This window comes from Perissodus microlepis, chromosome 23 (assembly GCF_051167445.1).
Source record: "Perissodus microlepis isolate ML-2025 ecotype Zambia chromosome 23, ASM5116744v1, whole genome shotgun sequence".
NCBI classification, from domain to species: Eukaryota; Metazoa; Chordata; class Actinopteri; order Cichliformes; family Cichlidae; genus Perissodus; species Perissodus microlepis.
In genome coordinates, this window is record NC_140482.1 from 19,595,049 (window position 1) to 19,618,106 (window position 23,058).

Genomic DNA, 23,058 nt, shown 5'->3' on the forward strand with positions numbered 1-23,058 from the left:
ATTAATTTAAAAAAAATTATTTGAGGGTCGAATATTTTTAAGATGTCGTGCATCTAATTGAGAATCTCTTCAAAACTCAAATCTGATCTGATCTGAGTTCCTCAAGAGCACCCATAAAGGTCCCCTAAGTTTTTAATAAGATGAACCTAATTTTCACATAGAAAAGTATATAGAATATAGATAGATATCAACATTGCCTCTGTTTTTAGCTTTGAAAAACAAAAAATCATCTTTCCTTATTAGCCTCCCTTTGTTCTCCTCAGTAATCATCAGCCGCCAGCAGCGGAGGATGCAGGTGATGCGCATTCGCCAGCGGGATGACCGCTACCGCAACAAGAAGAAGAAGAAGCAGCAACATGGCTCCTCTTCACACCATCAACACCAATCCAAACAACTGCACACGGAGCCCGCCTACCGCCGCAAACCCAACCCTATCCGCCGCTACGATACCGACGTCCTCTCTCCTGTGAGGACCAGTAATGATACTGTTGAATGAAAATGTTTGGCCTTGAAACAAATAGCACAGTTATTTAAAGGAAATAGTCTGTCACTGAATTCTAGAAAAAAATAGAAATCAGTGTGAAACCTTATATAACTATACCCAAGGTCATTATACAATAATAAGATATAGACAAGACTGTCCTAAATCATATATACTAAATGCTTATCAATATCCTAAAAACAAGACTGATCAAGTACCATTGTCAGATATCTACCATTTAATTAAGTTACTTTATAGCTAGCTGGCGAACTGTCCCCATGTGAGCTGTCACTGAAAAACGTAAACATCAGTTGTATATGTTTTGTTGGTCCATTACATGATTTACTGATGGCTAAAATTTATTCTGTTTTAAAATATACACAAGTGTCATGTATCATGTTACCTAGTGAACCAATATAACAAGCTAGCAAACTAGAATTTCAACTCGGCTCACCCTTTGCTGACAGATTCATAGTAAAAAGAAAGTCTCTTTGAATTCTGAGGCTTTACATATCATGATAATAATAATCTGATCCAGTATCTGAACAAACCAAAAGATTTCTGTATTATGTCCGTTAGACAGACTAAAGTGAAGATTTTTGGCCATAATGCACAGCACCATCAGCGCAAACAACTCATACCAATAGTGAAGCAGGGTGATGATTTTGATTGTTTTTCAGCCAAGGACCCTGAAACCAGGCAGTCATTGTGTAAAATAAATAGGTAACAGTAGGTTATGTGACCACAGTCAAACATTGTTTTAACCAGATGATCAAATTCCCAACATGTTTCAATAGCTTAGAGGCAACCAATTGGGCAAGTAGTGATTTTGAAGTTATCCTGCCATTTGTTAAGACTGGCAATAAAAAGAAGGAACCAGACTAACTTCATAAACTCTTTGTTCTTTCTAGAGCTACATCCAGAGTTTTAGAGATCGGCAGGTACAGGCACAGCCCTTTCCAGGCCGGCTAGTCGGGGGCTCCCATGCCGTAGTGGAGATGGGCTATGACTGTGGATCCACAACGCCACTCACTGGAGCAGCAGGACCTTCGCTACGGGTCTAACCACTCCAGAACCTCCCAGATGCCTGAACATACCACTTACCCAGAGAGATGTACGTCTCTATAATCACACCTGTGCTAGAACAAACCATTACACACCTAAGAGGATGGAAAAAATATATAGGGCTGGATTTACCTGAAATGCAAACACATTTGACTGTTTCCCTAAATAAATTTTGGATTATAAACCTCTTGCTGGAGCCACCAGCGTGGTGCCGAGGTTAGCTGACCTCTTTTCATCGTCCAAACGCACAAATGCATGCATGTACTTAACATCACAAAAACCGCAGCTACAATTTTAAAGATTTATGTGGAAGCCCAAAACAACCTGCTGGACTCATCCCCAACCTGTCTGCCACCATCTCAACTCAAACCAGGGATTGGAGCTTCAGTGCAAACCCTCCTCAGGTTCTAACAAAAATAATGAAGATTCGTTGTTAATAGTTTCTACCACTGATGTTACAGAAGCAAGTGGAAGTCGAATTAAAGGTCCAGTCAACATTGTCTTTAAGGGGAGGTAATGACCCTTCACAGCAAACTGAGATCCTCTATTTGCTCTCTGTGCCATCCAGACTACATACATCCTCTTTGAAATGAGGAAAGATTTCATAACTGTCACATTTAAAGAGGGGAAAACCCTTTGCCACCCTTGGTGCTGGACGACACACTACTTCAAGCGGCCAACTGCTCTGAAGGCCAGGGAATCTGTTTAAACGGGTGCCTTGCCCCTCCTTGGACTGTAAAGTTCAGCATCAGGAGAGCGGTTACTGGCAGATATCCCACCAGTGGCTTCTTCTTGCATTAAAAGTGAAAAACAATTTCAGTGAGGGGTGGAATCCAGGGAGCTACAAAAAGCAGGGTTAAAAGATTTTTGGAGGTGAGCTTGTTGTTTTCACAGACGTGTGGATAAATGAGGTTTTATTTACACTGGCACCTCACAAGATCTGATTTTGCGGATTCTCAGTGCTGGAAAATATAAATCTTGCTTATTTTGTGTCCTGAACTTATTCTCTAAGAGATCAGTTTCACGTGTAAAACAGATGTCTTTTTCACTCTAACATTTACCTTTGTGTAGAACTTGGCAGAGGATGGTCAATGACAGAATAGCAGAATTTTTTTTTGTTATGCCATGAAAGTGAACATAAATTAAATTTCATTTATTAGATAGCTCATTTACCATAATTGAAACAGGATCAAGAAAACTGATGTTATCAGATAAAATAATCATTTATTTTCATTTAATAGCTGTATGATAATGGAGGTAACATAACTGAAGAGTGGCAGAAATTAGTGCCAATGTTACATTTTTAGTTTCTTAAATATGATTAATTTAAAAAGAATTTGTTTATTCCAGTTGTCACATAGCTGTAGTCATTATTTACTGATACAATAGTGTTAAGAAAGTAAAAGCTCGATTACAAATAACGACACTAATAAAAACATGGCGGGAATTATTATTGAAGTTAGCATGATAGGCTAACTAATGTCAACTTTTTAAGTAAAAACTAGTTAGCCTGCTTTACTATGGAAGGAAATTAGCCTAGCTTGCTAGTATTGACTTTTTGATTCAAATAACAGTTTCTCTGCCCTGTAACCAACTTTTGAAAAGATAACAGATAAAGATTTAATAAGTAAATTTGAGGTTTTTTTGTTTTGTTTTCTAAAGTTCCTTTAACATTTACATAATATTTCAGGGTTATTATAGCTGTTTGTTTGTTTTTTTAATTTAACCTAATTTAACCTGAGCTGTGTAGGTAGGTTTGATTCATGTAAGATTGAAACTGATTGAGAGATTGTGTTTCAGGTATTGGTTATTTTTCAGTACAATATATAATAAATTAAAAGGTTTTCTCAGTGATGGTTTAGGTATCTGTCAAATGAAATCTCAGAAATGTGCCTGTTTGCACCTTAGACAGACCCAGCTGAGGTGCTAGTGTAAACAAAGCTCACAGGTCTGAGTGACAAAATGGACTAATGGCCATAGAAACTTGTATTTAGAGCAACTCTTTCAATCATGTGCATTGACCTTCTTTATTTAGGACAACATAACATTTTTGTCACCAGTGAAAATGTGAATACTTTGTTATTGTTGCTGCCTTTTTAAAGGAAAAGCAGACACATGAGTGCGGAGGGGGGGTGTTTCTATTTCTCACCTGACATGCATGATCTCACCCCTCCGTCCACCCAATCCTGTGTGGCACTGAACACCCTGCACCCTTTCATGTACATCGATGTGAAATTTGTACATAAAAAAACACAACACTTACTACCTTTTTTGGGTGGGAGTGGGATTTTTTTCCTTTTTTTTTACCATTTGATTGTTATATTTAAACACTTTCTTTTCTTAAAAGTCACATTTAGTGGTTTCTTTCGAGTGGGATGTATTTATTTGTTTTATTTAATTATTTTCTGTAAGGAGAGTGCAATCATCACTGTAGGCCAGTAACTCAATGCTTTTATTAAACTGAATTATGACTATGATCATTAAAGCATGTGTTCCAATGGGCCTGTGTACAATAAAATGTAAAATGAGTGGTCTTTTAAAGCAATGCCATGTAAGCACGAAACATAGTCTATTGTTGGCTCCCTCATTTCTTTCTTTCTGCCCTTTTCCTTAACATCTCGTATATCGCTCTTCTGATCTTTAACTTCATCTCCAGACACCTTTTAATCTTCTCCTCCTCATCATCTGTACATTTTAGTGCCGATACGCATACACATACAATTTAGCTCATCCTTTATATTTAAATTTTATTTTATTTTTTTTAAATGTGACGCTCACTTTGAGGAAAAAAAGAAACACTGCTGCTCATGTAAGAAGCCAGAAGACCTGTTTGCACTATTACTGTGGTAAATGCTTATATGGAAAATGGTATGTTCGACCTTTTAAATTTAAATTGAGGAGAAAGATCTGCTTCTCTACGCTGACCAAGAGGGAGAACATCTGTTGTAAGGAGCTTCCTGTAATCAGAGGTTGTGGATCAAACTATTGTCTTTGTCATCAACCTCCATCATGCAGTCCTCCTCTGTTTTTGTCATATTAACATGTGTAAAGGTGGCCTATAATTGGTGCCTCAGGAATGTCTTTTGGCCACTATACAACTGTATTAATGTACGTACATCTGAACACTTAGGGGGCATCCAGAAGGAAGTGGTTTGTCAACTGGGGACTATAACAGCTACCTTGGTTGGAATAGCTGCTGGTGACACAAAATAACCAGGTCCTGACTCACCAATAAGAAAAATAGATACAGTTGATCGACATATGACTGGGTGGCAAATACGTTAAAGGGCTACCTAGGCAACTGGAGCCTAAGATATGAGTGAATTGCTCACTGTGTGGATGCTCCTTTACAGACTGTTGATCAGCCTGAACGGGCACACTCGGTACATCTGTGATCAGGGTTGTGAACTTTCCTTTGGTTTCAGAGCTGGTGGTTTGCTATGGGCAGAATTTTGTGCCATAGTTTGCTTTTAGCAGAAACATGTCTGATCTTTCCTTTTGTTAATGTTTATTTAAGAGAATTTCACCCAATTTCTGAGGGTCTTTTTCTTTTTGTAAGAGAAACTCGCCGTTTGCCACGGAAAAATATGTATTTTGTGTATGGTTGCGGCAAGTTTCACTGCTACTTGGTAAGTAGGTAAGTATTTGGGTACAAGTGGGTGACTTCCACACAAATTCTGGGCAGCTGCAGAAATCTGCTAGCTATCAAAGCAGTGCTAGGAATGTTTTTGGTGCATAGTAATTTTGTGACCAATTTCATCTTGTGCCAGTTGCTGTGAAATCAGTTGCTAAAGCCAGTCACCTGGTCAGTGACCAGTTGCTAGGAAAATTCCAACTGGTATTCCAAGACCATTTGGTAATTTGTTGGGGCAAGTTCCTGGCAGTTAGTTAGTAGTATAAAATGGTAACAGACCAGCACTTCTGATTGCACTGAAGTCCTCCTGATTGCTTGGATTGCTAGCAGGTTGCCAGACGTTTGTGTGGAAGACTGTAACCTGTCTGCAAACACTTCAGGTTTCACTACAGAGTGAAAACTACAGAGCGAGTGTCTGCAGCCAAGTCACAATGATCCATGCAAGCGAGAGCTGACCGCAGCAATCTGCTAGTAATCAAAGCAATTACATGGAATTGTTGGTGTAGCATTTTTTTCATGACCAATTTAGCCCAATTCCAGCCAGCAACTATCAGCAACCACTTGTCAACCAGTCAGGGAATACAACATTTTCCAGTGTGAATGCTCATGGAGATTTAGGCGAACAAATTATTTGAAACATTTTATTTTAATTGGAAAAAACACCAATTTAATCTTCATATAAGCTTTTAATCCAACAACCAAACAAATGTGTGTGCTCATACATACATAGGTGAGTCTGTGTGTGAGATTGTATGTCTCTGTATGTCTGACATTGAATCAGAAGTGGATGCTACATTTCTGTCATTTGACTCTTGAAGTACCTTTGCATGCTGATACTTTACATGAGGTTATCATGAAGTCCTCTCCGAGCTCTTGACACACACACGCACATATACGCTATCATTCACATTAACAATAAACAGCTATTGCTTTTCCACACACAGCACATATGTCTGACCCTTAACTGACCCCTGACCCCCTAACTGCTGCTCAGATCAGATTTTGGGGTCATCACTGTCACTCTCATCGACTTCTTCACTGACAGAGTGACCCAAACTGTCCAATCCCATAAAATGTTCTTCTATCAATCAATTAAAAGTTAACACAAGTTCATGTTAGTGCATGGTTGGCCTACTGAAAAAATCCCACCACTCAATGATCAAATAAGTTTAGAAGCACAGCTTTACAATTATACCACCAAGAAAAGTAGGACAGATTAGTGTTTTTTTTTAAATTATTCTTCTCTCCTGCCAGTTGTCATATTTTCTGCCGTTATATTGATGACTAGATTTACTCTGGGTCGCCCTGTAGGAGAAAAACATTAGAAAGATTAAACCGACTATATCAGATTTTTATCAGATGGCTTCTCTGTCTGAATGCTTGTTAGCTATCTGAAAGCAAGCAAAGGCTCTGCCCTAAACACATAGAAACTACAACAGCACTGACAGAAAGATTAAAGTAGTTTTTATATTTATCCAGAAAAAAATAGAAATTTTATCTTGTAACAAAACTTTAAAGCTGCTGGTGTAGTGTGTTCCCAATGGTCGCTACGTGTGGATCACAAGGCATCACAGAGGCGAGTGAATTTGTAATTTTACAGGCTGACAACTGAGGTCAGAGGTCAAACTACCATCTACCTCGAAAGGTGACTGAAATCAGGTAAAGGGCTGGGGGCATTCTGCCACTTATTTTGGCAACATTTTCAAAAATAAGAAAAAAGGGCTGCTTCTGAAAGAAATTTGATGTTTCATTTTGCCACTGGGGGCCATCAAAAATCACTAAAAAAAGTGGTCCAAGCTTAAACTTAAAGACTTCGATTTCTGAGCCTTTAAAAAAAAATGAGTGAATTGTGAGAAACACTGAAGTGACTAAAACTGAATCATCATTAATATAAAAATATTTTGAACAGGTTGAGATAATCTTGAAAATTGTCACACAGATGATAAATATGGGCCAATGGGGTGGGAGGATCGATCAGCTGTATCTGGTCATGCATACACAATTTTTGCCATTTGCTCATAATTTTTATTTTCAAATCCAGCTCCACAGACTAGCTTTACCTAATTCACGGATCAAAATAATCCTTTTTTAACTTGTTTGGGAACTTTTGCTGCCCATCAGTTCATACTCTGTTTGATACTATAGTCACAATAAAATAAAATAAAAACAGTGGCTATAGAGCAAAATTATTGTTAGCATGTGCAATGAACTTGTAATCTTGTGGGCTTTGAATTGATTGCTTTAAAGATGGGGAGCAGGTCTGCGACCACTCACTGTCGGTTAGATCAACTCAGCCATAAAAGGGCAGTAAGACTGAGTCAGTCTGTAATTTGACCAGGTTAAGGTAATAATTACCTACAATCTGTTTTCGTCTGCAAACACAGATGTTCACATTAACTATTTAGATTTAGAGTCAATTCACAATATCACAGATTTCAAACAGAAACACAGAAAATAATGTTAATAGTTGCTGTTGGACAGTGATTTAACTGCAAAATGACAAAGGCGCTTGCTCTGCAGCCTTGCTTTTATGTAGGAATATAACCCGTATACAACCAGTTGAGTTGAGTCCTCTTTTGTGTTCATCAGTGTGGACTGATTCAGACTGATATCAGCATGTTGCAGTCTTGTCTGAGAGTGCAGTCAGAGGCTGGCTGCAGGTTTTTGGAGACAGGTTGCCTGGTTGCTGTAACTACTTGCAATCAGTAGCTGAATGCAAAAAGCACTTTTCAACATAATCACCAGACAACTACTTATTTTTCATAGTCTGGTGTCACTGAGCCATGAAAAAAGCTGCTTTAATTCTTCCTCTTCTTATAATTCACTTCGAAACGAAGACCTAAGAACTGGACCATTTGTTTGATGGTGAATTTCTTTTCCTACATTTTCTAAAACAAAACGACCTGTCAGGATTCTTAAGAAAGAAAATTTTAAAACATAAACAACACACACACACACACACACACACACACGCGCACGAAACTTCACAAAGAAATAAAAACATGAATAGATAAAATTAATAGTATTTTACCACATTGCCACTGGAACCACTGTCCGGATTTGAGTCTGCAATGGAATCGGAGTGTTTAACTTTGCATGCTCCCTAGCACCATCTAGTGGTAGCTGCAAACAGTACTTGTGAGCCAGTTGTAAGCAGGGTGAATACAGGATGGAGGGTGGAGGTGAATACAAGATGGAACGTTATTTCGGCTCAACAGTGCAACAGTCCTTTCAATCACTGCTATAAAGACCACAGCTTCCTTCATGTTCTTGTTATTTTCAGTTACATCAGTAGTTCCCAAACTTTGTTTTCAGAATCAGAATCAGAAAGACTTTATTTATCCCCAAGGGCCAACTAACATACAACAGAGCACCATGACGTTGAAGATACGGACAGGGCATAAACAGGCAGTAAGAGTGAGATAATAAATACACAGAATATACAGTATATACACAGTTTTAAAATTACACAGTTTTAAAATTAAAGTCACTGAAAGGTGAGTAAATAACTGTAAGCGAGTAAAGTGTCAGCAGTATAAAAAGAGTGTAGAGTAGTTTATGTTTATGTGTGGAGTAGTTTATATTTTATGAGTTCCCAAGCTACTTTTGCAAGATCTCGCAAAAGTTCATCTTCATTTTTTTCCCCTCCCATGTCCATCTCCGTAAAAAACAAGCCATTTTCATGGTGTCTCTAAAAATTGATTCTGTTCATCTGGACGTAGCGTTTTGTGGGAGAAACGTTTCGTCACTCATCCAAGTGACTTCTTCAGTCTCAGCTGACTGCAGTTTTCCCCAATCTTATAAACAGTACATTTGCATAATGACTGAAACCAGCCCACTGAAGGGACAATGGGCTGGGAGGTCAGTCCCTTAATCTTAATTATGCAAATTCTCATGACCATCCCAGCTGGACTTTTGTCAAAGCTGGAAAGGCACCTAAAGAAAGCTCCAGCCGATCCAGGAGAGAAGGACGACCGCTGCCCAAGCGAAAACCTGTAGTGATCCCATATGTGTCAGGAGTATCGGAGCAGTTGAGACACATTTTTTCTAAACACCGGGTTTCTGTGGCTTTTAAACCCCAAAACACGCTGCACCAAAAACTGGTCCACCCCAAGGATCGGGTCCCCTGACACAAACAGAGTAACATAGTGTACACTGTTAAGTGCCAGGAGGATTGCCAGAATTTATACATCGGGGAAACCAAACAACTTCTAGCAAAGCGGATGGCACAACACAGAAGAGCCACCTCGTCAGGCCAGGACTCTGCAGTCTATTCACACCTACAGGCCAGTGGACACTCTTTCAAAGATGAGGATGTACACATCCTGGACAGGGAGGAACGCTGGTTTGAGCGCAGAGTCAAGGAGGCCATTTACGTGAAAAGGAAAAGACCATCTCTGAATCGAGGAGGGGGCCTAAGGGTACATCTTTCGCCATCTTACAATGCTGTGATTGCAGCCATTCCCCAACTCTCTGTGAATGGTACTCATGGCCATTGATCAGCGGTCTTTGATCAGTGGTCTTTGATCAGTGGGTTTTGGTCAGTGGTCGTTGATCAATGGTCATGCAAAATTTGCATAATTAAGTTTAAGGGACTGACCTCCCAGCCCATTGTTCCTTCAGTGGGCTGGTTTCAGTCATTATGCAAATGTACTGTTTATACGATTGGGGAAACCTGCAGTCAGCTGAGACTGAAGAAGTCACTTGGATGAGTGACGAAACGTTTCTCCCACAAAACGCTACGTCCAGATGAACAGAATCAACTTTTGGAGATTTACTTTCCTGGATGATTGAGAATGCATCAAGACATCTTCATGGTGTATTTATTTTACGTGTGGTTGTTTATTTTTCTCCCTGTGTAATAATATTCAACATTGCTATCAAAACATGTTTCAGAAAAATGCTTCTCGGTGCAAAATGGGTTTAAAAGCATAAACAGCTGTGGGATACTATTTGTCCATGATTTGGACAAGTGGAACAAATTGTGGCAGGACCAGCCTGATATTATTTGTGTCCCATTGTAACTTTACTGTATTAAGAGTTAACATCTCCAAAATTTCAGGAGTACTTAGTCATTGGAAGAAGTGTGTGTGAACCAAAAATCAAGAATGTGGGATACTCTTTGTCCATGATTTGGAGAGCCCAGTGCGTGCTCCCGACACAGGGGAAAGTTGGCTGGGGATAGCTACCTTGGAACCACCGTGCAGGTGAAGTCAAAGGCAAGATTAACACGTTCTCATCCCAACTCTATTGACGCTATGTGACAAATTGTCGGTATGTTACGCGTTTGGAGGCATGAGAGACCTTTGGAATTAATCTATACATGTAAATGTGTTTTACGTTCTGATTGTGAAACGCTCTGGAAAATATTTCATACGGTTAAGGTTAGGGTTATGGTTATAGTTAGGGCTGGAATACATGGCTGAAGCGTGTCTTAGCACTGCGAGCAGAATTCTGTTGGATTTAGTGGAGAATCGATGGCATCATTTTTGTGCCTATATTCTGAGCGCACTTTAAAAAAAATTGCAAGTGCAAATGTTGCATTTTGACGAGAAAATTATTTTGAGCAAACAAAATTCATTGCTGCATGCAAGGAATGTATTTCAGCATTTGCTATTATCCATATACACACACAATAACAGCCCTCTCGCTCAGTTGTTGGCATTTGCTCTTGCTCATCGTTATAAATGTGCCATAAACCAACCAATCACAGACTTGGATGCAAAAATTCTGATTGGCTGTTTTGGTCTCCAATCAGCTCTGCTACACTTTGGACAGTGTTTCTGGAATGCAGTAGCTAGCGAGTGCCCCCTCCACTTTTACCACTGTAACACTGTGGTAATGTTTAATGTTTTCAGGCTAATAGTAATATACACTCACTGATCACTTCGGTAGGTACACCTTGCTTGTACTAGGTTGGATCTCTTTTGTTAGGGTTCTTAGGAAGTGTGTAAACTCTTATTTCTTATTTTTATTTAAAAATTTGTTGTTTCCTCATTTTCATCATGTCTGTTTCAGGCAGAGACAGATGTTCTACTTTGTTCTTCTCTTTTTATGTCCTGCTGGGTTGTTACATTTTCTGGTGTTTTATTGGTCACAAATATAACTCAAATGTCTATTCAAGAAAACCGGACTTACATAAAGAAATGTATAATCATCATGTTTTGTTCTATAAGGACTGCATTGTTTCAGCCAAATCTGAATACTACTCTGGTTTAATCAGTTCTAATGAAGGTAACTCCAGGTCTCTCTTTTCATTGTTCAGTAAAATTACAAAACCTCCAGACATAATTCCTTCCCACATGAATTCTGCTGACTTTTGTAATTCTGTTATTTCTTTTTCACTCATAAAATCTCAGATATCCACCGTCAACTTAACTCTGTAAGAGCTTCTGACTCTGAAGTAGACTTCCTGTTTCCCCCACTGTCTTCCTGTCAGTTATTTTCAAGCTTTACTCTTCCCTCCATAACTGATGTATCTAATCTTATTAAAAAATCTAAACCATCCCCCTGTCAACTTGACCCTCTTCCTACTGTGTTAGTTAAAGCCTGTCTTCCCTTGTTAGCTCCTCTCATCACCAGTATTATCCATTCCTCCCTTAACACTGGAATCGTTCCTTCATCTCTGAAAAAGGCTTCTGTTATTCCAACTCTCAAAAAGCCTGGTGCAGACCCCAATAACTTTGATAATCTTCGCCCTATATCAAATCTCCCCTTTATTTCAAAAATTCTTGAAAAAGTTGTCGCCTCCCAGCTTCACTTACACCTCAATAACCATAATCTCTATGAACAATTTCAATCTGGTTTCCGCCCTAATCATAGCACAGAAACTGCTTTGTTATTGATTACCAATTACCTGCTGATGGCAGCTGATTCTGGTCTCCTATCCATCCTCATTCTTCTTGATCTTAGTGCGGCGTATGATACCATTTCTCACAATATCCTCCTGAACCCATTAGCATCCATTGGCATTAGTCACACACCCCTTGTCTGGTTCACCTCCTATCTCTCAGACCGCACTCCGTCTATCCAACTTAAATCACACTCTTCAAGTCTCTATCCTTTTTCTGCTGGTGTGCCCCAGGGATCAGTATTGGGGCCTCTTTTATTCATTATTTACATGCTCCCTCTTGGTCATATATTCTGAAAATATAATATAAATTTTCACTGTTATGCCGATGACACCCAGCTCTACATTTCTTCTAAACCCAATTCATCCCTCCCACCTACCTCCCTCTCAAACAGTCTTATCAAGATCCTCCAATTTTCCTAAACTTAACAGTAATAAAACAGAAGTTTTACTCATTGGTACAGCCTCTACCTTAACCAAATCCCACAGTTTTTTCCATTAACATTGAAAATTCTCCTTCCCTTCCCTCCCCTCAGGTTAGGAGTTTGGGTGTCATACTCGATAATACTCTCTCATTCCAGTCTCACATTAATTACATAACCCGGTCTGCATACTTTCACTTACGTAATATTAACTGACTCCATCCCTTCCTTACTCCCCATGCTGCTGCCATCCTTGTCCATAGTCTTATTACGTCCCGTATTGATTACTGCAATTCCCTCTTACTTGGTCTCCTTAAAAGGTCCCTTCATAAACTCCAACTTCTTCAAAACTCTGCAGTTTGGGTTATAACTCGTACTCGGTCAAGCGCTCATACTGTATTACCCCAGTTCTTCAGCAGCTTCACTGGTTGCCCATATCAGCCAGGATAAACTTTAAAATCTTACTTCTTACATACAAGTGTATCCATAAATTTGTGTGACCTGCTTCATATCACCACTGTTTTCCGCCCTCTCAGATCGTCATCTGCTATTCATCTTACTGTTCCATCCGCATGTCTTATTACTATGGGGAACAGAGCTTTCAGTTGCTCTGCTCCTCGGCTCTGTAACTTCTTCAGCCATAAGAAATATTGACTCTCTTCCTGTATTTAAGTCGCAGCTCAAAACACATCTGTTCAAACTGGCTTATTCGCTTTAGTGCTGATTTTATCTGTTGTCAAATTCTGTTTTGCCATTTTAACTTATTTAATGTATTTTATGACTATTGCTCCTTTTATTAATTTTGTTCTTCTGTAAGGCGACCTTGGCTTTTTGAAAGGCGCCCTCAAATAAAATGTATTATTATTATTATTATTATTAACTGCCCATTATTCTCTAGGAGAAAAATATAAGAGAGAAACATGCACAGTGTAAATGCACACTGTTGCTTCCATGTGTGTAAGTGATATTTGGTGGATTATATGACCACTGGTTGGAACGATAAACTCAATTATGAATTGTAGATGAAATGTTTACTTTATATTTCAGGGTTAATATTAAGTTCTGTGTCATTAATGGCTGGTTGATGTTTATAATTTGCATTATAGCTAATTTCAGGATTAATAATCTGAACATTTGAGTTATGTTTACTGAAGTTTAACCACCTAAGGTAATGATCTTACACCATTTTTTATTAGGAGCTAAAATGCGTGATTACTACTTTATACCACTTATGGTGGTTTAGTTTGTTGAGGGGCATGGCCTGAGAGTTTGAGAGTTTCACAATTATCTGATCGTATGCTCAGTCAGCCCTTCTTAATGTTTTATTTTGGTATGTTTATGCCCTTCTCCAGATGGACTTGATTTTTGATGGACAAAAATCTATATTTAAACAGTAAGTTATGTGTATTTGACTCAGTGTGAATACAGTGTGATTTCACACAAATTGTGGTTTGTATGCTGGTTAAAGAGTCTTCACACCTTTGTTCTTACCTTCATCTGGATACACATTTTTCCCTGTATTAATCCTGTGAAGACAAAAAGAAAAATGTTGAAAAATAATTTAATAAATAATATAATAATGTGATGGTAAAATGGTAAATGGCCTGTATTTGTATAGCGCTTTACTATACCTAAGGACCCCAAAGCGCTTTACACATCCAGTCATCCACCCATTCACACACTGGTGATGGCAAGCTACATTGTAGCCACAGCCACCCTGGGGCGCACTGACAGAGGTGAGGCTGCTGGACACTTTTTTCTGTGTTTTTTATTTTTATTTTGCCAAACTTCATCTATCTATCTATCTATCTATCTATCTATCTATCTATCTATCTATCTATCTATCTATCTATCTATCTATCTATCTATCTATCTATCTATCTATCTATATATATAGATATATATGTATATATATATATAGATAGATAGATAGATATAGATATAGATAGATATAAAATCTATAACCAGAATGATTGGATTTCATCCAGGTAAATGATTAAAAGCAACAACTTTAATGGTAAGTACTCCAGCCATGATTACAGCACTTGAATTTAACAACAATTATAAGATGAAGCAATGTAGCAGATAATAAAATCTGTCAACTTATTGAATACAATTGAAAGCATCACCTTTCTTTCATTTTTTCCAGCAGCTTTGCGTAATGTTCAATATCAGCCTCCAGGTCCGTGCTGTTGTTGAGTCTTTCCTCATATCCTTTTAAGTTGTTCTTCAGTTTTGCCATATTCTCTTTCATTCTCCCGAACTCTGACTCTATATTCTGCATCTGTTTTATCATGCCAGGTTCAAAGGTTAATGTTTTTATTTATATAAAAAGCAGTTCAATTCAGGCTCTTGGGTAGCAGAAGTTATCTTTACCACAGCAGTTAATAATGATAACATATCTCCAACCTTTGACTGGTGTTTTTCAAGACTGATCCTCTTAACACGCTCCCTGATCTTTTCCAGTGTTTCCATCAGGTCTGAATTGTTATTATCGGTCTCAGTCTGGTTCTGACTCTGCAGCTCATTGATCTTCTACAGAAGAAGAGGAGACAGGGGAAGATAAACAGAGGCTTAGAGTTAGGATTTATCTATATGAGCTTTTGTCTGTACACATCACATTAATTGAATAACCTCTGTTAACATTGTTAACAGCTGGTAACAAGTAAATGCATCAGAACCATTACTGAAATCATACCTGGAACAAATTTTAATCACTGTGTCAGGCTCTTTAAAATGATACTTCTAAGTGCGCTAAATTACAAAAATACATAAATTTGCCATCTTAATATCCAGCCTTAGAGTAGAATAAACCCTTTCATGGTTCTCTTTGTCAGCTCTTGATGAAGGCTAGAACAAATCTACCTACAATTCATAGATGTGATGGATTTAATACACTTAATAAATGTTCTGTTCTGTCCTAGTAAGCCATGGGAGTGAACCAGCACAGTGCTGTAACTGAGAACTTCAGTCTTTTATCTGTGAAGAGATTGTATAAAAACACACATCATCCTGAATATAGCATAAAAAATAAGAAGAAAAGGAGGAGTGAACCTCTTCATAGATCTCCTTCAAGAACTGAATCTCCTGCTCCAGCAGTCCAGTGCGTTTCTTCTGAAACTCACAGTCCAGCTCAGCCTTAACCTTCTCCTGCGAAATTAAAAGCATTTATTTTAATGAAATATCATTACATCATGCAGTCTAACCTTACAATACTTTAAAAAAAGCATACATATTTTAAACAACTCTCCATTTTGCTACTCCAATTCCAGTAAAACTGTGGTGTCAAGAATATGACCCAGGGACCAAATTACAGGCCAAACAAATGCAGTCCATAGGATGGCTTTGAAAAATGTGACATTAAATTACAAACAAAGAGGTTATGAGTTTTGAGCTTTGTCCTGTTTTTTGGCTGTTTACAGCCTTTTTGCTGACAAAGACATCACCCATAGTTTGCCATACAACACCAAAGTAATTAAAGGGTTAAACAGAACCAAAGATCAGCTTTATATTATTTATCAATTATTTTCTTTTTCAGTTTTAGTATTCCATCAAACAACAGAAAAGCTCCATTGTTTTTTAACTATAGATGAGCCAATTAATATTTAAAAAAAATGTTTGAGTGGGTCCATCCCTGCTAATAACAATAAAAAGATAAAATTATTGGAGATTACAAATTACCTTTATAATCTTATCTAACTGTTCTTCTGCAATTTCTCTTCTTTTTTTCTCAGCTTCCAACCTGGACGCCAGTAAGATACACAGATGGGTTTTAGACAGAAAACCTTTGATGAGCAACTGGTTTCATTCAAGCCAGTGTACTAGTGGTGCTGGTCTGGATAAATGGGAAGGGTTGCATAAGGAAGGGCACTGGCACAAAATATTTGTGAAATCAAACAGCAAGAATGTGATTTTTGTATTGAACTGCTGATCTGGCCTCGAGTTGACAACAAACACCTCCAGTGTGCCAACAGAGTGCCAGTGGAAACTATTCTGCTCTTGGCCAAAGACAAAAGAAGAGGAGAGGTGGAAGGCATGTTAAGAGAGAGAGAGATATATCACGAGACAGAACTCAGGAAATAATTTGCAGTTTTAGTTATTTAAGTCAAAAACAGTTCTACATTTACTATTTTACATGCAAGTGTTTAAGTAAGAATAGGCCTATACTAGTTAATCTCCAGCAAGATGTTGACTGTCTATGGATCCAAAACAGGTTTTGAATTTATCAGTGAAAAAATAACAATATACATAATAATAATCACATTATCAATATAAACACTCACAAATGTAATGTTTTAACATTCTGCTGGAGGGAGATTGATGAAACCGGCACATATTTTAAAAAAAAAATGCATACTAAGCCCCTTTTTGCCCCTTCCCACCTCAATGTTAAGGTTTTCTGCTCGCTGATTATGTCCTCCTTGTCTTCTTCACGCGCCGTGCTCAACAGCTCCTTCATCTTCTCCTTAACTATGTCATGGATGGACTCATTGTGCTTCTGATAATTCACCTGATTATTGACCTTCTCGATGTAGCAGGCAAAGAGGCTATTCAGTAACTGCAGCTCTTTCTTCTCCATCGCCATGTTTGCAGAAGAGCACTCAGTGACTTTGTGGGAAGCAAAGCCTGGGCAGTAAGAGGATGCAGTGCTGAAGAAATGCTGGAGCTCACAGAAAGCCTGGTGAGAGCTGCAACTGAAGCAGAACCTGCTTGTCCATCTATTTGTAGGTACCTCCCCCTTCGCTTTTTACCCCCTCCTTCCTGAGAAATGTCCTTCCTGATCCTCCCACTGACTCTCTCTTTCTTCCTCCTTTAGCTTATCATTTTAAATTCTTCATCTTTTTACATCACCTTTCAATTCTCTCTTCCTCTTCTAGTATTTTCTTCAACTTCCCTTTTTACCCTATTTCTACCCCTTCCTTTTTCTCCCTCTGTTACACTCCCCCATTCTCCAGTTATTGTGCTCTTTTTCTTAACTACCTAAGAGCGTTCATTTTCTTGCAACTACAATTTTTTTGGATTATAGTTGGATACTGGAGGAAAACAAGACAAATTGTGGATCAAATAAGGGAAAACAACAATAAGCGTGTTCACAAGAAGTGCACAGAGACACTAATCACGCAGGTACACCATTAGTTGTAACTAACAACAAGCATTGTTAGCCTCTCGTGGTATATGCTTCAAAATATAAGTCCATCAATGCAAACATTTATTGTCAATTGATAAAAACACAAAAATTATATTTTTGGTGATTTTGGGTAGTTGGTTCCACATTGAAAATAAATAAAAGTGAACTGCATGTACAAAATTTATGCTAAAGGGAGGGAAGGAAGGGTATGCAAGAGTCAGTAAGCAGTGACTTGGGAGTGGGACCAAGTTGGCAAATCACCTAGGAGTTAAGGATCTGGAAGCAAAGCTGAACAATAGCTTAGAGTAGACCTTCCCACTGAGGTTTCACTACCTCACTACCAGTGATGGATGACTTGACCTCTCGTTTCCACATTCTGCTTCGTCTACAGGAGCCATACCAGAGGGATTGACGAGCTCTTTGAGCTCCTTATAGTTGTATCCTCAGTTGAAGTCATCCCCACGCTTCCAGGTTAACAACAGTCTTGTTCCATGGCCTCACTGAACTCCTCCCACACTGTGGGCCTATCTCAGCTACCATAGGGCAAGAGGCGAGATAAACCCCGGACAGGTCATCAGTCTGTCACAGGGCTACCACAGAATGACAGACAACAATTCACAATCACACATACCACCCAAAGCTTGGACCCACAAAAGAGATGATGAGAATATCCAAACTCCACTATGTGCAATATCCATCTTTTCTGGCTATAATCCACCACCTCAGGGATAATGATGCTTTCCCAAGTCAGGGCAGGAATGTAATCTGTCCAGTGTGCCCCTGGTCTGGCAGTTTGACTTGCTCAAACCACCTCAATTGGATCCTTGCAATGTGGAGGAATAGACTATGAATATACTAACTTTTTCTCTTGATGAAATCATCATTGAGAAAAAACTGCATTTTGTATTTACTTGAGTTATCTTTGTCTATTTTTTAATGATCTGAAACATGTACATGTGACAAATATGTAAAAAACAAATGTGGGTTTGAATGTAGATCAACCAATAAATAGGCAGCCTGACTTTTAGGCCTGTTGTGCCTGTACAGCATCCTCCCACACATCCTGAACCAAATCACTTCTAGTTGGTGACCAGCTGACAGCTCAGCTTCTCTCTTTACCTGATAGTCTTGTCCACGGTCTGATTTATTTGAGTTCAGGGCCATGCAGAGATGTTTGAAGGGGCGGGTGCTCAAAGTTAAAAAGGGGCACACAGAACCAGGCAGAATAACAACTCCCCACATTCATCAAGAATCTAATATGGAATCACATCATACTATCACGTCCACAGGACAGATGGTATCTGATTAAACAAGTGTTATGAGATAATAAAATGCGAAGATCGGTGACAGCACTCGCATGACCCTCTTGGGGACACTCCCATAGGGCTTAAAATCTGGGACTATGCACCAGTTGCTCTTAGAACTGAAGAATCTTCTCGGATAAGAGGTGAAACGTCTTCAAGAAACCTAAAGAAGTCCTGAAGCTTTTCTTTCCAAGCTCCTTAGATTGTTGCACAGGAAGGACTCCACATGCACACACAATTTTTTTTTAAATTGCCTCATCAAAAAGGGCACTAGGGACACCCATCAGGAAAGGGGCAGGTGCTCAAGGCCCCTCCACCCCACCCCACCCCTGCACTTGCTTGTTTGAGTTCCTAACATGGATGAGTCTGCATCACACCCAGTGACAGTGAGGACCTGTTGTCCCAAAGACACAGGGAAGTAATTAACTCATCCTTCAGGTAAAACACCCAAACATACCGACAAGGCAACAGTAGTTGAGCAATTTGAAAATGAGTGGAGTGTTTCCTTTTTGCTTTTTTTTGTAGTTGAACAGCCACTCAGTTCAGAGATTTCCAACAACTGGAAAAACTAGTAAGTGCACATAGCATAGTTTCTGTCAACAGTTCTTATTCATGTGAGTGAAGTTGGCCCCCCCACCTTCTTCAAATCCAACAAAAGTGATATCAAACGTTTGTGCTACGTTTGTGCTGGTTTGTGCTGCTAAAATTTTCGTTTGTGCCGCTATCATTTTAAAGATATTAATAAAAATTTCTAGAGGTCATCAGAGGTCAACCAGCCCCCCCACATTAATGGAATCAAACAAAATTGATGTCAAATATTTGTGCTACGTTTGTGCTGGTTTGTGCTGCAAACATTTTTGTTTGTGCTGCTATCATTTTAATAATATTAATACAATAACGTCTTGATGCGTGCTTATTCATCCAGGCAAATAAATCCCAAAAGGTTGATTCTGTTCATCTGGACATTTTCAGTGGGAGAAACGTTTCGTCACTCATCCAAGTGACATCTTCAGTCTCAGCTGACTGCATGTTTCCCCAACCTTATAAACAGTACATTTGCATAGTGAAGGAAACTAGCGCCACTGAATGAACAATGTGCTGGGGGGTTAGTTCCATGATTGTTACTATGCAAATTCTTATGACCATTGATCAACGACTACTAATCAAAGCCTACTGATCAATGGCCATGAGTACCATTCACAGAGAGTTGGGGAATGGCTACAATCACAGCATTGTAAGACGGCGAAAGATGTACCCTTGGTCCCCCCTTCTCAATTCAGAGATGGTCAGCATCCTGACAACCCGATGGACGAAGCTGTCTCTCAGTCTGCGTGTTCTGGCCCGGAGGCTCTTCAGTATCCTTCCTGATGGCAGCAAACTGAAGAAGCTGTTGAAGGGATGAGTGGAGTCACCTGTAATGGAGAGGACCTTCCGGATGAGGCAGGTGCAGTAGATCTCCTGAGGAGGGAGGCAAGAGAGGTCTCCACAATGCTCTCGGCTGCTCTCACTACCCGTTGTCATTTTTTCCTGCATAACCCAGTGCAGGAGTCATACCACACAGTGATGCAGCTGGTGAGGATCCTCTCAATGGTGCCTCTGTAGAAGGTGCTCATAATGGGGGTTGAATCTCTTGTGCTTCTCAGTTTGCAGAGGAAGTGGAGTCGCTGTTGGTCTTCTCCACATTCAGGGACAGGCTGTTGTTGCTGTACCACTCTGCCAGATGGTTAACTTCACCCCTGTAGTAGATCTCATCATTGTTGCTGATGTGACCTACCACCATTTGTGTGTGATTTGTGACTGGAGCTGTGTGATGGTGTGCAGTCATGGGTCAGCAGAGTGAAGAGAAGGGGGCTAAACACACATGCTTGAGGAGCCCCCGTATTCAGTGTTCTTGGGCTGGAGGTGTTGCTGCCGACCCGTACTGTCTGCTGTCTTCCTGTCAAGAAATCTAGCAGCCAGTTACACAGCGAGGTGCTGATCCACAGCAGATCCAGTTTGTGAATGAGTTGCTGGGGAATGATGGTGTTGAATGCTGAACTGAAGTCTAAGAACAGCTTTCTAACGTATGAGTCTCTAGTGTTCAGATGTGTGAGGGCTGAGTGAGGGGCAGTTGAAATTCCATCATCGTTTGAGCGTTTTGACGTGTATGCAAACTCAAATGGATCCAGGTTGGGGGAAAGAGATAATTTGATTTGATGCATGACTAACCGTTCAAAGCACTTCATAATGATGGAGGTGAGTTTGACAGGACGGTAATCCTTAAAGCAGGAGGTATTCAAAATTCAAAAAATTCAAAATTCAAATTTTATTTGTCACACACACACAACCATACACAGTATGACATGGGGGTGAAATGCTTGTAGCTGTACAATGCCTGACCATTAAATGACAGAAAAAAAGTTTTACAATATTTACAATTTACAGGTCACTACAAAATTTACAAATTAACTTAGGAATTTACAGTAAAGAATGTGCAAATAGCAGAAGAGATTATAAAGATTATAAAGGTTATAAATTATAGGAATTATAGGATTATAGGAAATGTGTGGTGGTGCGTGTGGTGATGTGATGTGTGTGAGAGTCCAGTCTTATAGTGATGTGTGTGGGAGAGTCCAGTCCTACACCTGGTTCAGGGCCCGAATAGCCTGGGGGAAGAAGCTCCTCCTCATTCTCTCTGTTTTGGCCTTAAGGGAGCGGAAGCGCTTCCCAGACCTCAACAGTGAGAAGAGTCCATTGTTGGGATGGGAGAGGTCCATCATAATCTTCCTAGCTTTGGACTTGCACCGCTTGGTGTAGATGGACAGCAGGTCAGGGAGCTCTGATTGAATGATGCGTTCGGCTGAGCGCACCACTCTTTGCAGATCTCGTCTGTCCTGCTTGGTGCTGTTCCCAAACCAGGTGCAGATGTTTGCCGTCAGGACGCTCTCGATGGTGCAGGAGTAGAAGTTCTTGAGCACCTTCAGTGGCAGATGGAAGTCTCTAAGTCTTCTGAGGAAGAAGAGACGCTGACAGGCTTTCTTAACCAGGGTGTTGATGTGGCAGGACCATGACAGGTCCTGAGTGATGTGGACACCCAGGTATCGGAAACTGTCCACTCTCTCCACTGGCGTGCCACTGATGATGAGGGGTTTGTAATTCCTCGCCTGCTTTGTAGTGAAGTCCACGATCAGCTCCTTAGTCTTGCTGATGTTTAGGAGGAGGTTATTCTCCTGGCACCAGGTCTCCAGGTTCCTAATCTCCTCCAGGTAGGCCGTCTCGATGTTGTCGGAGATCAGGCCCACAACAGCAGTGTCGTCAGCAAACTTGACAATGGAGGTGGTGTCTGATGTGGCTACACAGTCATAAGTGTACAGTGAGTACAGCAGGGGGCTTAAAACACAGCCCTGAGGCGCTCCAGTGCTGAGTGAGATGGAGGGGGAGACTTGTTTTCCCACCCTCACTGATTGGGGTCTGTCTGTGAGGAAGTTGAGGATCCACTGACACAGTGATGAGCTGAGTCCTAGATCCGTCAACTTGGTGAAAAGCTTAGAGGGAATTATTGTGTTGAATGCTGAACTGTAGTCCACGAACAGCATCCTAACATAATTCCCTCTGCCAGTGTCCAGGTGACTCAGGGATGTGTGGAGCAGGTGAGATATGGCATCGTCTGTGGAACGATTAGTCCGGTAAGCAAACTGAAGTGAGTCGATGGTGGCAGGAAGTGAAGAAGTGATGTGATCTCTCATCAGTCTTTCAAAACACTTCATCACAATTGAAGTCAGTGCTACTGGACGGTAGTCATTGTGGCAAGCGGGCTGTTGTTTCTTTGGAACAGGAACAATAATGGACTGTTTGAAGCACGTGGGAACCACAGCTTGGGCCAGGGAGAGGTTGAAGATCTCCGTGAACACCGGTGCTAGCTGGTCAGCGCAGGCTCTCAGGACCCGGCCAGGGATTGCATCTGGTCCTGCTGCCTTCCTGGTGTTCACCCTCCTGAAGGTGTTCCTCACGGCATGCTCTGTGATGATGAATGCATTTTCTTCACTGGTGCACTCCGAGCGCGCGCAGCCGTTTGTTGTTTTAATTGCTGCGGCATCGAAGCGAGCATAAAACGTGTTCAGCTCATCAGCCAGTGAAGCATCGGCATTCATCATTGAAGAAGGTGGTCGTTTATAGTCCGTTATAGTCCGCAGTC

The 23,058-nt window shown here is 40.1% G+C and overlaps 2 protein-coding genes across 2 annotated transcripts in view; one reads left to right on the forward strand and one right to left on the reverse strand.

Moving 5' to 3' along the window:
* The window catches only part of tmem198ab (transmembrane protein 198ab), a 40,564-nt gene extending 36,451 nt beyond the window's left edge, over positions 1-4,113 (forward strand). Inside the window, exons 4-5 of the mRNA XM_084922151.1 lie at positions 264-466; positions 1,393-4,113. Of these exons, the coding sequence (XP_084778277.1) occupies positions 264-466; positions 1,393-1,545 (356 nt within the window). The 3' untranslated portion in view covers positions 1,546-4,113. The remainder of the gene's footprint in view (positions 1-263; positions 467-1,392) is intronic.
* Positions 4,114-6,470: 2,357 nt separating this feature from the next.
* Positions 6,471-17,127, reverse strand: LOC146361227 (uncharacterized). Its single transcript, XM_084921463.1, has 8 exons — positions 16,835-17,127; positions 16,134-16,194; positions 15,507-15,602; positions 14,862-14,987; positions 14,582-14,736; positions 13,944-13,978; positions 8,212-8,246; positions 6,471-6,485 (listed from the first exon to the last, which is right to left on the reverse strand). The coding sequence occupies exons 1-8, from the start codon at positions 17,035-17,037 to the stop codon at positions 6,471-6,473; spliced, it is 726 nt and encodes a 241-aa protein (XP_084777589.1). The 5' UTR covers positions 17,038-17,127.
* Between the last annotated feature and the right edge of the window lie 5,931 nt (positions 17,128-23,058).

What these genes read in the sequence shown, in the direction of transcription:
- LOC146361227 (XM_084921463.1), bottom strand. Translation starts at nt 17,037, where the DNA reads ATGGCGATGGAGAAGAAAGAGCTGCAGTTACTGAATAGCCTCTTTGCC. An exon ending in TTGAAAAACACCAGTCAAAG is followed by an intron (nt 14,737 to 14,861) that starts GTTGGAGATATG and finishes ATGATAAAACAG; the next exon opens with ATGCAGAATATAGAGTCAGA. An exon ending in AAATGTGTATCCAGATGAAG is followed by an intron (nt 8,247 to 13,943) that starts GTAAGAACAAAG and finishes ATTCCATTGCAG; the next exon opens with ACTCAAATCCGGACAGTGGT.